This window comes from Ciconia boyciana, chromosome 6 (assembly GCF_034638445.1).
Source record: "Ciconia boyciana chromosome 6, ASM3463844v1, whole genome shotgun sequence".
In the NCBI taxonomy this organism is placed as follows: domain Eukaryota; kingdom Metazoa; phylum Chordata; class Aves; order Ciconiiformes; family Ciconiidae; genus Ciconia; species Ciconia boyciana.
In genome coordinates this window covers 48,813,829-48,827,937 of record NC_132939.1, presented here as the reverse complement: position 1 = coordinate 48,827,937, position 14,109 = coordinate 48,813,829, and the positions used below count along the sequence as shown (strand labels likewise).

Here is a 14,109-nt window from a genome sequence, read left to right as displayed (position 1 = left end):
AAAAATAGAGAACCCAGAGGAGACTCCTCATCACAGCTGCGTAGTGAATAGCTGAGAACCAAAAGGACTGTGCTCCTCCTCCTCTTAACTAATTAACAAATTTCATGAGCTTCAGCCGAACTGCACAGATGTGCAACAGTAAGGATATGACTTTAGATGGCCACACATACAAGGCTTGGCATTGCATATAAACAGGACAGCACAGAAAGCTCCTACCCAAAGAATAGGGTAAGATTCAAGTTGATTCATATTAATCCTGCAGAAGTTAAGCTCTTGGAAGGAGTAAGTTCAGGATGGCCCCAGTGAGGTCCAAGTCCTGTGCTACAGGTGATGAGACTTTTCCATGTTTTGGAATAGTTACCCAATATTTTCAGGGTGGAAAATAAGGACAGGCAGCTACAAAAATCACAAATTTCCACAGGATTGGTATCCTGTCTAATCTGAGAACCTGATAATTTGAGGTACTGTGGCAATTCATACCAATGTGTGTGCATGGGGGGGCAAGTGTGGGATGGGGATAGAAAGTTAGAACTGATGGGTTCTGCTGATGAAACGCTCTGCATATTGACCTCGTAGAGCATCCATTTGTTCACTTTCACATCATGATTTCTAGTCACACAAAAATAAGTCGGGTTAGATGGAAGTGACTAAACAGATCAAAAGTATTTCAGCTTTATGCAGATGTATTATTGAACCAGTGTGAATTCTAGGTTGATGATGCTGTCAGAATCTCTCGGTGTGTGTCACTAAGAGCTCTTAACCATCTTCTGTTCCAGGGCGTGATGATGGCCCTTCAACACCTTGTGCCTTAGCCCACAAAGCCTACATCAAAGTGCAGTATAATGTCATATGTTTTCAGAATCCCTACCAAGGAGGAGGGGAGTGCATAACAGAAAGGCATGATATCCAACTAATTTTGTGCCTCACCCTGTCCAATTTTAACTGCAACCCAGAAACCATTTGATTGCTGAGTGTTTTTAGAGTGAGGATACCTGGCATCTGTTAGAAAAACAATACAGATTATGCTGCTATTACTCATCAGCCTGCCCAAACAGCCTGGAAGGGAGGATTTGGTTCATTTTAACACATAAGCATAGGAAGTCTGCTCAAATCAAACCACTTTTTAAGGAGTTTTTTTGGTACAGATTTTCCAAAGACCATGCTGTGAGCATTAATATTTAAATTATCCATCAAGAAAGGAAATGAAAGTGTATTTCATTTATGTTAATAAACCAAAATGCTATGGTAGTGATTTGAAATTTACCTTTTATTACGTGCGCTATTTTCAAATTCCAGGATATCATAGCAGGGTGTGCTTTCCTTTGACTATAGCTGACCTGTTGCAGATGGTGTCATCTAGAACAGATGCCTACTCAATCAAAAAACCCCACATCTCTCTATAGGTGGGGAGAAAGGAAACTAGCAGAGGTCAGCTATAGTCAGTTTAAATTAAATTGCTCAGAGAAAGTTCCAAGTCCTCATAACTAAGGCTCCAGCTCAACTTTACAGCTTTTTTCTATGGTGTCTGAGAATGAAGAAATCTTTCATAGTGTATATATTACCACCAAATTATGCAAATAGAATCACAAAAGTTTATGTAGAGAAAATAATGGCATTCTCTGCCAGCCTGAAACAGGACTTTCTGTTCTCCAATCCGAAATCTGAGCCAGCTGAAGCCTGAAGAGTGGTAACATTGGCTCTTCCCATTTCTGTGCAGGGTTTTGAGAGAAGGCAGCTGGCCTCTGCCCTTTTACTGGAGCCATGACGTCAAATCCACTGAGGTAGTGCTGTGAACAGAGGATATGCACTTCTTTATTCATCTGGAATTTTATCTACATGGGCTCTGTGGTCAGGCCTACTGAAGGAAGATGCAGTTGAAGCTGTCTTTGCAGTCTGAATAGGGGAACTACTCGAACACAAGAAAAGTGGCTGCCGTGGAACAGACCAAAAGTCCATCTATGCCAGAATCCTGACTGTGATAGCTGCTAACAGTGTGGGGCGAGCGAAGCATAAAAGAATAGGCAAGCATGTATGATAGTACAAGGGAGGGAGTACTCCCCAAGTACTCCCTCCCATCTGCCATGTATTTGCTGTTCAGAAGCATCCTGAGACAGACAGTTTTTGTGGTTTTAGTATCTTTCCACAGATTTCTCTTCCATTAATTCTCAGTCTCTCCATAAATCTATGTAAACTTTATTACCCACAGCAGCCTTTGGCAAGAAGTTCAGTAACTGGGCTGCTCCTGCCTGCTCATGACTTTATCGAGCTTTGTTATCTCCCTTCTAGTCCGAGGGGTCCTACTTAGTGATTCCTTAGCTGTAACTCCAAGCCTTTCATTCCCCTTGCTATCCTATTCTGAAACTTTTCTAGTTCTATTAAATTGTTTTTCTGTTGCAGAGGTAAGAGTTACATTATTCAAGGTGCTTTTTTTGATCTCCAGGAAGCGTCATCAGGTATTTTCATGGACTTGTCTACTGTTACCCCTAAGATCTTGTTCCTGACGTGGGGTTGTCAGCTCAGAGCACATCATTTAAGATGTCAATTTGTCTTTTTTTACCACAGGCATCACTTTACATTTATCTACACTGAATTCCTCTTGCCAGTCATTCAGTCTTAAGAAGTCTTCCTACAGTTCTTCATAGCCATCTGTCTGAATATCTTAATATTACAGCAAACTTTGTTATCTTACTGTTCACTCCTTTTTCCACATCCCTTATGCACATACTGAACAGTATAGGCCTTCTAGAAGGAACTATTTATTCCTTGTCACTTGTTGGCCCATTGGATTTTCTTGTTGCCTATAAGCTTAATTGTCCTAGCTGATGCCAATTAGTATCTACAACTGAGAAAAAGCTTTCCGTGCACCCTAAAGCTTCATGTAGGAGGAAAGCACAGTTACAGGCAGTGGCAAGGTGCACAGATACTGAAGTCAGCTGAGTTTTTTAGGACAGGTAGTGTATGTCAAGAGCTAACTGACATTTGAGCACTTTGACAGTTTTCAGCAGTGGGAGTTGTCCCTCACATGTGTTTTTCCAGGTAATGCAAGGATCCATATAGCAAAGATAATAACTTTTTTTCTCTCTACTGATGAGAATTACTGAACATAAAATTTGGAAGCATAAATTTTGGCAAATATGGGACAAGGGACATGTGCTCTGAGGGAAGACCTAGTGGGAGGGAGGGATCTTCTGTAAGGTTGTATATGGGCAGATTCATTTAGTTATTCTGAGAATTCCTGCAGCAGAGTCTCTCCACCACACAGACTTCTTACTATGCAAGTGTTTTCTCATGAAGTATCCAATCCTTAGTCCCTGTGGCTGTCACATGCACATTAGGTTTAGAAAAGAGAATGGAAAAGATCAGATTCCAGATTTAGTCTTTTGAAGAGGACCTCATGGCTGTTAGGTGATTCTTCAGATTATCTTGGATGTAATTAATGATGGTTTTGGAACCGCAGAGCTCAGTGGTACTGCTACTGTTCCTTTCCATCCCTGCTGCACTGAGATGGCCATTTAGGACATCCCTTTCCCAGCTAGTAGTGGGGAAAAACCCAAAACCTCTGTCAAACAGTGTGTCGTGGTCAATCTTTTTGGCTGTAGGCCAACGAAGGAGAACAATGAAGTTGAGCGCAAGAGAAATAGTATTAATTTCTTTTATAGGAAATATGTTTTAAAACCTTCAGAAAAAACTTGCTGAGCCTCTTACAATTTCAAACAAAATGTTTTATTTCAAACAAAACAATGCTGTGCATTATTTTTAAAGTATTCTAGAGAAAATATGTACTGAATGCCATAAATAATACATCTTGCTGAGACAGATTTAAAATAGCAAGGATTACATAAGGGTATGCGCAAAACCAAAAATGGCTGAAGGGATTGATCAGAGCAGAAATGGAAGAGAACATAGGATACAAACATTTACAAGAAAGTCTGGCAAATAAATTATTTAAAGTTTATTGCCTGGATATTTCCAATGGCTTTTAAAATATTTTTTTACCAAGTTAAACACAAGAAGGAATATGCAAGACACAAACCAGAAATATCAAACTTTGTTCATAAAGGCAATATCACAGAATTCTTTTAATAGAAAAAAATATATGCAACAATGGGAGATAAACCAGTTCAGTAATGTGTAAATATATCCATCATCCATTAGTAACAGCAAACAGCTGTATGAATTCAAAAGCATACTGCAATCAGCCCAACATAACCACGTCTTTCCAATGTCCTACTAGTTTCCATGGAACAAATATTCTGGTTTGTTTTAAGTAAAAACAGATTTGAAATAAGTGATCCATGTTACTTTTAAAAGCACTTTAAATATAAATGTTGACTTAGTCTTTTCTCTCTTTCTGAAAAAGAATATGATTCAAGCTTGGATTTTCTTTTCCACTGGTACACTAGTAACTGTGAAGTCTGTAGCATAAATGTACAGTTTGTCCATTAGAACTTGATTGTCTTAGCTGCTGATGAGATACTAAATAAAGGCACTCAGGAAAATTTTTCTCCCTTTAATGATTATTCCAGTATCAGAAAGGGGACAGAACCTGGGGTGGGGGTTGCATCTCAACATAACGCATTTTGTATGGGACTTTCAGACATGGCCAGAGCGTTCCAAATGCAGCTGTTTCAAGAGCAGGAAATTTTGCTGATCTGCACACTTAAGAAGCTACCTTTATGTTTCTGATTAACACTGGGTGAGTCCAGATCACAGAAAAGGAGGCCATAAATTATTATTTGCATGGTTTTCAGCAGTTTGGGTTTCAAAGTTTGTTGAGAATCAACCAAAAATGGAAGCATGCCCCTCCCCAAAATAAGCAGCTAAATTACTCTATAATGTAATATTGTAGATTTTTAATGGCATTAACAATGACAAATCTTTTTTTTTTTAATGAGACTATATCACAGAGTTGGTGAATCTAGGCCCTTGTTTCTGCTCACTGAAGAAGCCTTCATTTATAATCAGGAATATGGAATCAAATTGAGTTTGAATCGGAGTATGTACATGTCATTTGCAATCATGCAATTTTCAGCTTTAGTAGCTAGCAGTTTGAAGGACTGTACCATTATGTTTTTCTGGATACTACTAACCTACATTATAAAAGATCTTTGACTGTTGTCTGTTCAATTTAATTACAGTTCCTCAAAGACTATAATTCCATTACAAACAGTATAGATATTACAAAATGAACTTTAAAATACCTACCTGAAGGCAAAGATTCACCCAATATTCTCTGTTCTCGTGGTAAGCCTTCCAAACAGATGAATGAAAGGATCAACGACAGTCTTGGTAGCAGTCCTACAGAGCTAGTCTCTACAGCTGGCTGAGAACAGGTCTGATCCTGCTGTCAAAACCAGGCACTCAGCCCACGCAAGTGTTAACAAGCAAGCTGGTGCAGAGCACCTCCTACCCTGAGTCATGATGCCTGCAGGAGATGTGAAGACCCAGGCCCCGGTTCATTCGTTTGTGGTGTATGGATGAACCGAGCACAGCCAAGCTTGATCTTGGTCTGTCCTCATCTAGCATTGGGTATGGCAGAAGAATGCTTTAGTGCTTCACTGGAGCAAAAGGCTGTGGGTTGTTCCTTGTATCGGAGCTTGGATTTCCTTAAGCACAGTGTGGAGAGTATGTGTCTAAGCTACAGACAGGCTATGGCCAGCCAGAAGCTAACTGTGTGGTTTATGTAGTCGTACTGCAGACATTACAAAAGTCAGATAACAGATCTCACTACAAGATGGAGAGTTGTTTTTAAAACATGTTGGAGCAGCTAGCGGTTAGCCTTCAATTCAGTAACTGAAGGGCATGAAGTAACCTGGAGGCACGATCCACTCCCTTTGTCTAAGTGTAGAGTTGAGGCAGCTCAACATAGCAAGTGCTAAAAGGAAAGTCATTCTAGCCCTGTAAGAGAGGGGTAAGTAGGGATAGTAGTAGTTGTGAGAAAGCAGTAGTTACAGGGTGTTCAGAGTAATAAACGTGCTCAGATTAAAGAGTACTGGAGTCAGGTAAAGAATGGATAATTGGGAGAAAATTTAATACAATCTTAAGTTTCAGCCATCAAAAAAATACAAACATCACTAACTTGACTGTGTAGACAGGTCTTCAAAACAAATTCAAACTAAACCATCTCCTAAGTAGGTTTAGTAGAAAGTGAGAGAGTAAGGGAATTTTTGCAGCACACAAAGACAAATGCCCTAATGTTTTTTACCTGTTGTCTTATGAACAGCTGCAACATCAGTGACATTTGCCTTTTACCGCTATAAAGGCAATATGAAGAGGCTTCTTTTCCCACCTCAGCCAACTAAACCAAGAACTGCAAACAAAAGACTGGCTTTGTTTTAGGTCAGGATGGCAGAAGCAGAAGGAATCTGTTCCATTTTAGGCCCTGGTCGAAGTTTTAGAAATTTGCTATTACAAACCCAATTGAACCTTTTGACACATAGGCAGTTAGCATTTGAGAACTTCAACCTTTAATTTTTTTTTAATCTCCTTCTAATTATAAAACTTTGTGTCCTTTTTTTAGTCATACAAGTACCCCCAGGTTTTATGCTTGGTCTCCTGCTTCCTTAGATTTTTTAGATGAGGGTATATTTCATATTTGCTGAGTTGATATATATTAATTTTCCTGTTCAGATAGAGCATTCTCATCTACTTCCAGCATTATCATCAGAACAGTATCTTTTGACCTGCAGTGATAAGAGTGTGAGATGAGAGGTTCAAATGTGTGACTTGTCCAAAAGACGACCACTCTGAAGGTACTTTCAGACATCACAAAGGATAGGCTAGGGAAAAAGGATCTGGAGAATATGTTATCTTCTTACTCAATTCACTGTATGCACAACCACCTCTTGACCAGATTGTGGCTGTGGTACTTTGAGATGTTACAGCTCAGTTTGCTTGCATTCTTCCATGAGAATTTGGTTCTGCGTTGTCACAGCAGGAAGGTAATCATTGACTGGGTCTTGGATGCTTGTAAGAATCTGACCTATCCCTCGGCTGATTCTCTGCCCATAAGAGCCGCTGCTGTTTTTGGCTGAGATTGTCTGACCTCTGTAGACTTGAGCCTGATGCTCACATATACCAAACTTGCTTAGCAGGATAAACACATCTCTTCGGAAAGCTTTGGTGAAAATAGCATAAAGAAAGGGGTTGGCACAAGAATTGAGTGGGTAGAAGAGTACCAGCAAAATCTTGGAATTGGTGACAGTTATCAATGGTTTGTTCATAATGGCAGATAAAGCATGGAAAGAGATGGGAGCCATGCACAGAAAGTCAGTGAAAATCAACACAGCCATCCGCTTGGCAATTTTGGTGTCTTTGTCCCCTGACTTGTACTGAGGGTTTCGCACAGTTACATAGATTTTTACGTAGCAGGCACAAATGATGACAAAAGCAATAATGTTACATATTAAAACGAAGACAACGTAGGCTTCAGCCACCGGTGTTTCAGTGTCCATAGGCAAGCAGATGCTGACTTTGCTATAGCTGCTGATTCCAACCAGTGGCAAAAGGGCAAGAAGAAAGCATGAGAGCCACCCTCCCAGCATGATAACCAAGGCATGCCGGAGGCGAATCTTTCGATCTGGGCGCATGGCAAAAGTGATGGCGTACCAGCGCTCCAGGGTGATCACAGTCAGTGTGTATACAGAAAGTTCACTAGCAAAGACTGTGAAAAAGCCGGCTGTGTTGCAACCAGGCCCTGTCTGCCACTCTATAGCATGATTGTAGTACTCTGACCTGGTGTAGAGATCCACTGAAGCGATCAGGAGGAGGTATAACCCCATGCAAAAGTCAGCAAAGGCCAAGTTACACATCAGAAAGCGTGGCACAGTCATTTTATAATGGCTGGTGAGAAGGATGAAAAGGACGAAAATGTTACCTAGGATGGCCAGCAGGTTCACAAACCACACCACAATTCTCAGAAATTGATATCCCATTATGTCCTCACAGGGATTAAACTCATCAGGCTCGGGAGTGCATATTACATCTTCATTTCCTCCGCAGACAGGATAGTCATAATGGCTGTCAAAGGTCTGGATGTCTTCCATTTGAGGGTTCTTGAGCTCTTGGCCAAACCCAAGATTTCCTTCTCCATGCTCTTCGAAAAAAATGTAGTAATGGGAATTTTCACGAAAATGTGTGAACTTGGTGTTTTTGTCATGCACAGTATCGGTGTGGTCTGTATATTCTTCTGCATAATCTTTGTAAAATGGATCTCTGAGAGCTTTGACTGATCTTCTCTTACGAAAGCTGTGACTGCCGCTCTGGTTACATGTCAGGTACTCCAGGATTCTGAAAGAGTAGAGGGGGAAATCACTGCTGGCATTTACAGTCTGACTGGAGTACAGCGAGTAAACAAAGGGAACACTTCAAAAGCAAATCACCATGAATGAAAACGTAGCTACAAAAATGTGATCAGATATATTTCTGTTAATGGAACATATAGTGAACAATAAGCTTGAGCATTTCTGGGCTTTTTTTTTTAAACTATATTTTTCCTTTCTGTGTTGTTATCAGCTATCCCCAGTAGTAATTTGGCTTGTTCAGCATCCATAATCCCTCTTCCTTCTTGAGATCTACATTCTTAGTAGGTAACAAGACTTTTATCTACTGTTTATAACTTCTTAGATAATACACACAGTTTCTTTTTCATTTTTACTCACAAATCAGTTTCTCCCAGAACTTCCATCATTTTAACTTCTGTTCTGTGTGTTTTCAGTAGGTGCTTTACAGCTAACTAGCAGTGTAGTAGTTGGGAATCCTGTACCTCATGGTGTGATGTACCTGTATTTGTAGCTGAAAATTGTTCATACTTTTTACTAGGAAAAAAATTGCAATCTGGCATCAAATTTTTTGATCACTGTGATCCACTGTCACGTAACCTTTAGCATTTCTCATTTCCAGGTGTGTAGAATTTGAGATTGCATACAATTCAGTCTGAGAAATTTTCATCTCTACTAATAGACATGCAAATACTTGTTTCTTTCAGACATTAGATTGTGCTGGGTTCTTTCTGCACATTCTTTGTGTCCGGGTTTTGAATCTCTCCACTCCTCTGTTTTATTTCTGTCCTCACTTTCCCAGCCCATTATAATTGTGAATGTTACTGCTTTGTGAGTTCATTATTGAATAACTCATACACTTACCGTAGCGTATTTTTAATATACTATACATTCCAACCACAAATACTGCAATACTGAAGACTGGGGCTGTCTTCCTGAATCAGGGGCTGGCCTGGATAAGAATTCTCTAAACTTTATTAAACTTCATAAAAATTTACAATGGATTTGCATTCTGCAGTAAAATTCTGCTGCTAATCACAGTAAGTCAGCCCCCCTCTCTCCCTCCCCGCAGCAGATGAGTTGCTGTGTTGCATCAGGACATCTATAAATGTATTTTTTTCTTTCCAAGACTATCCACACCTGTTTTGATGGGAGGCTGGAAATCCTGCCAAAATGGAATCTGTTTACAAGGTTATTACAGAATCATTTATTCTGAGCTTTTCAGTTAGAAAACGTGTGGGACATAAGGCTGTAACCCCTCCAAAACTTATTTTTCCAGGCCTCGCTACAGCATATTCTGTGTATAGCACATTACCCTTTTCTTTTTGTCCCCTTTAATTCCGGGCTCAACAAAAGGAGAAGCTGTTGCAAAAGGTCCTACAAATTATGTCAAAAATTCTTTCTTCTGTCAGTTTGAAATTGTAATCTCTGTTTCAAAGAATGTCCTCTATACCTAGAAAAAATGGTCACAAAAGTGCCAATAGATGTAATTTTATATTAATACTAAAACCTTGTCTTCACTTACATACTTTAAAATTAAATGTAAGTTGGAGAAACTCACCCACTGTTTTTTTTCCAGCTCTTGAAAGCACAGCAGTGACTTGGATATGATAGGTCAGCTCGCATTAGCTGAAGAAATATCTTTACAGCTGGTAATTTCTTTAAAGTCCACGTATTTTTGGCCACTAGTTCTTTAAGGCTTTCCAGTCCTTTGACTGGAAGGTTAGCAACGGCTGTTCTGGAGACATCCCTAGGTAAAGGAAGAAAAAGACAAATGTCAGAATATCCAGCAACTGGATCAGAATTTTTTCAGATTCTCTCAGTAATTTAGGAGTTTCATACAATTCTACAGCGACAATCAAATCCAGAGGAGGTGAGGGTTTCATATCACTTTGCTAGGTTCTGATACCATTCAAATTCAAGTAGGATATGAATTCCTCCTGTGATTTTCTCTGTGTTTTAAAGCTCTTGTCTTTAATGTCTCATAGTGAAGACTATGGATGATAAAGAAATATCAGGACTTTTAAAATTACACCTTTAAAGCCAGCCAGATACAAATGCATATGCAAAACCAAAGTTTTAAAAATTCTTTAAAGAAATCACATCTTCCATTGGAAGAGCCATTTTCCTTTAGACCTCTTTAGGCACATTTTCACCTACTGGGATACTTCAATAGAAAGCATTGTAATTACTAAAACAACGTTCTTCATAAACTGAAATTAAAATCGTCTATCTCAGTCTATCCTGAAACTCTCAGAAAATTTAGTGTTATGTTTGGTGCTTTCTGTTTCTCTGGTACTGAGTCCAGCTCAGCAGATACGTTGCACAGTTTGTGGGGGAGGTGGATTTCCTTTAGAACTGCCAGGTGAATGTTAGCTGGTCTTGCTAGGGTTTTCCACTCATTTTTCGCTTTGTCCCGAAACTTATTCTACTGACACTTGAAGTCAAGATGTTTTCTCAGAGTTATACTCTGTGAAGAAGTAAACCTGTAAAAAAAAGTTCTAGTGTAGGAACACTGAGCACTTTCATCATGAACACCCTAATAATAGATAATAAATAATTCAGCTTTTTTCTATGCATTGTTTCCCAAGAGTGCTGTTCTTATCCCTCCAGAAGGCTCACCCACTGGCTAGTTCCTTGCACCTAAAAGAAACTTATTACTAATTTTATGCTTTAAACAAATTGCTTCTAAAACACTTGGTTTTGCTCTGCTTTAGTTTTTTCTTTAGATTTGCTTGTATTTGTTTTTAAATCAAGTTAGAAATTGCTTCCCCTTTTTGTAGGAGCGCTTTTTTACTTCTAATAGCTTCTTTGCTGTCATACATATTTGAATGTGTCACAACTACTTGATTTCAACCACATAAACTTCTTTTTTGTTCTTCTGGAGTCCTTTTTGATAGCCAGTGTATGTTTCTGCCGAGCCCCTGAATTGGCTCTGAAGAGTCTGAATGCTGCCTGCTATCATTTTATCTTTTAAAGAATCACAGAATAGTTGAGCTTCCAGGTCATCCACTTTGACTGCCCTGCTCAAAGCAGGGTCACCTAGACCAGGTTGCTCAGAGCTGTGTCCTGCTGATTTCTCAGTATCTCCAGGATTGGAAACTCCACAGCCTTTCTAGACAATGTGTTCCAGCATTTGACCACCCTCACAGTAAAGTAGTTTTTTCTTATGTTGAAATGGACTTTCCTGTATTTCATTTTGTGCCTGTTGCCTCTTGTCGTGTCACTGGACACCACTGGGGAGACCCTGGCTGTGTCTTCCCAGTTCCCTGCCTGCCCGCCGCCCCCCCCCAAGTATTTATACACATTGGTAAGATTCCCTTGACTGTTCTCCAGACTAACCATTTCCAGCTCTCTCAGCCTGTCCTTGTAATGACAAATGCTCCAGTCCCTTAATCAACTTAGTGGCCTGCTCCTTTTTGTTTTTCACTAATTTCCTCATTTTATAGAGCTGTCCTTCTGAAGCAGAACATCTTGGTAAACTAGATCTGGGACTAGATCTTACCAAGACAAGACTGGCCTTTCAGCAACCCCCATGGGTCTCTGTCAAGTCCTCATGGTGGTGGCAGCTACCTGCAGGAAGGGAACATGGTTAAATGCTGTGTGATGGGAGGTGCTAAGGCTTTTTGGAAGGGAAGCGAAACCTTACTAACTCTTGGGAGTTCTTTGGAGATGTTCTGGCACAAGCATATGGAGAAATATGATCCTGTTTGTACAATGAATTGGGATTTCTGAAAAGCCTTGACAAAATCAGAGATCAAGGGCTGTTGAGGTAACTGAGCTGTTATGTGACAAGGGAAATGGCTCTCCTAGATTAATTTAAAGAATAAAAGAGTGAGGGAAAAGCCTAGGAACAGATGATAAGTTCTCATGCTAGAGGAAGAATGGAAAATGAACTGGTATCTGAATATACACATCATTGCCGAGTGGCCCCTAGAGCAGGGGCTAGCACTGGTACTACTGAAATATTCATAAACAGTCTGGAAAGAGAATGAAAGTAGCTGCAACAAAGCTTGTTTCTGACACAAAATAATACAAGGTAGTGAAAGCTAAAGCTGATTGTCTAAAGAAGCAGAACAATCCTGCAATACTAAGTGACTGAGCAGTAAAATAATTGACATGATTCAATATTGATGAACGTAAAGTGCATTTAGGAAAAAGCAATCTTAACTCTACATGGATGACAATGGCATGTAATTTACCTAGCACTCTGGAAAGATCTTGGAGTCCTCTCTGCAAATGTCAGGTTAGTGCTATTCAGTAATGTTGAAGGGAAATAGAATGCTAAGAATTTTTAGGAAATAAATAGAAAATAGAACAGAAAAACTTAACTTTGCAAATCCGATATGACTGCATCTTAAATACTATATGCAGTGCTAGAAATACTATATGCAGTTTGCAATAAGAGCACAGAAAGCTACAGCAAGGATGATTAAAATTGTTTATCAAATATCAAAATATTTGATATCAAATTGTTTATACATGAAGTAATAAGGAGTAGATAAGGACTTTTCTTTTGGGAAAAGCTAGGACTGGAAGCAGTAGGAGACTATAGATGCCATGCATAGTGTAAAGAAGGTGATTGGGAATGATTATTCACTCTTGTGAGACAAGTTTTGGGGCGCCTAAGAATGTGAGGCAAGAGACTTAAAAATGAGAAAAGGTATAATCTTTTCACAAAATTGCATCATTAAATTGTGAAAGTCAGTGCCATGGTTCATTCTGCAGGCCAAATAACAAGATAACAAGAAGGACAATATTCCTTTTTGTTGTGGTTTTATTCACGGTTGTGTCCCATTCCCATCAGAAGTGACTGGGTCAGGAGGAACATCTTGGGGGACAAGGGCTTGTGCCTTGGAAGCAGCCACAGAGCAGCCTCTCTGCGGCCCTGGGTGCGCAGGGAAGGGAGCTGCAGCTCCTGGAGAGCTGCGAGGTGAAGGGAGCAGCCAGCCCAGGAGTCGGGTGGTGGAAACAATCTCCCAGGGAGCAGAGGGGAACGCGCAAAGTCTGCGGCAACTCAAAGAGTGTTAGCAGGTGATGTTAAAAAGTCTGAAAGAAAGATCTGTTCAGTGAGAAGAAAGGGCTTGAAAGAATTAGTTATAAGACTACGTCATTTCTGTTCTGTCTTACCGAATCTTTTGAAGTCTCTTACGTATGTGTATATGGGTGTGTATTTAAGCAGGTAGGTATTGCAGGTTTTATTTTCAAAAACTCTGCTTGTTTTAAACTGGGGAGCTTGGTGAGAAGATATAGGCACAGCTGCCTTGAAGTTCTAGTTGACTCAGGATTAATCTTGTGGCAGGGCTAACAACAGATGGTTGGTCCTGTCCATGGGTCATATTAAGCACAATGGCTCAGAAGTTTGGAAGTTTCCAAAATCCCCAGTTTGGGAAGTCCCTAAACTGATGGTATGGTGTCTGCCACTGAGAGCTCTTGTGACCTCTCTGTACTGCTGCTATTGCAAATGGAAAAGCCTCCTGGGAGGCTTTCCTGGTGATAATTTGTCTCCCAATGGAAGATAATTTTCCTGGTGATAATTTGTCTGCCAAAGGAAGATAACTTCTTAGTTACCCTACTTAGACCCGCACTTTGTGAGCAACAAAGTGTGTGTCAGCTGGCCAGAGGAAAGTGTAGGATTGACAGGGATTTTTTTACCTTACAAATCCAGTCTTGACAATTATCTATTCAGATTCACAGTCTGCTTGAAGCAGCATAGCAGCTGTCTTTGAACTAGAAAGCATAGGATTGAAAAGGTTTAAATAATAATTACTAATCTTCAGAGCAATGTGAATCCAAGCAGCTGGAGTTTGCCAGACTATAATGTCTGTGT

At 39.9% G+C, this 14,109-nt stretch overlaps 2 protein-coding genes across 4 annotated transcripts in view; one reads left to right on the top strand and one right to left on the bottom strand.

Annotated features, from left to right (window-relative positions):
- Positions 1-14,109, top strand: part of GTF2A1 (general transcription factor IIA subunit 1) — a 68,680-nt gene that overhangs the window by 33,289 nt on the left and 21,282 nt on the right. The window lies entirely within an intron of this gene.
- The window catches only part of TSHR (thyroid stimulating hormone receptor), a 72,848-nt gene continuing 65,617 nt past the window's right edge, over positions 6,879-14,109 (bottom strand). For all 3 annotated transcript variants that reach the window (XM_072863528.1, XM_072863529.1, XM_072863530.1), the window contains 2 exons: positions 9,841-10,029; positions 6,879-8,289 (listed from right to left, as the gene is read on the bottom strand). In XM_072863528.1, coding sequence (XP_072719629.1) covers positions 6,879-8,289; positions 9,841-10,029 — 1,600 coding nt within the window. The remainder of the gene's footprint in view (positions 8,290-9,840; positions 10,030-14,109) is intronic.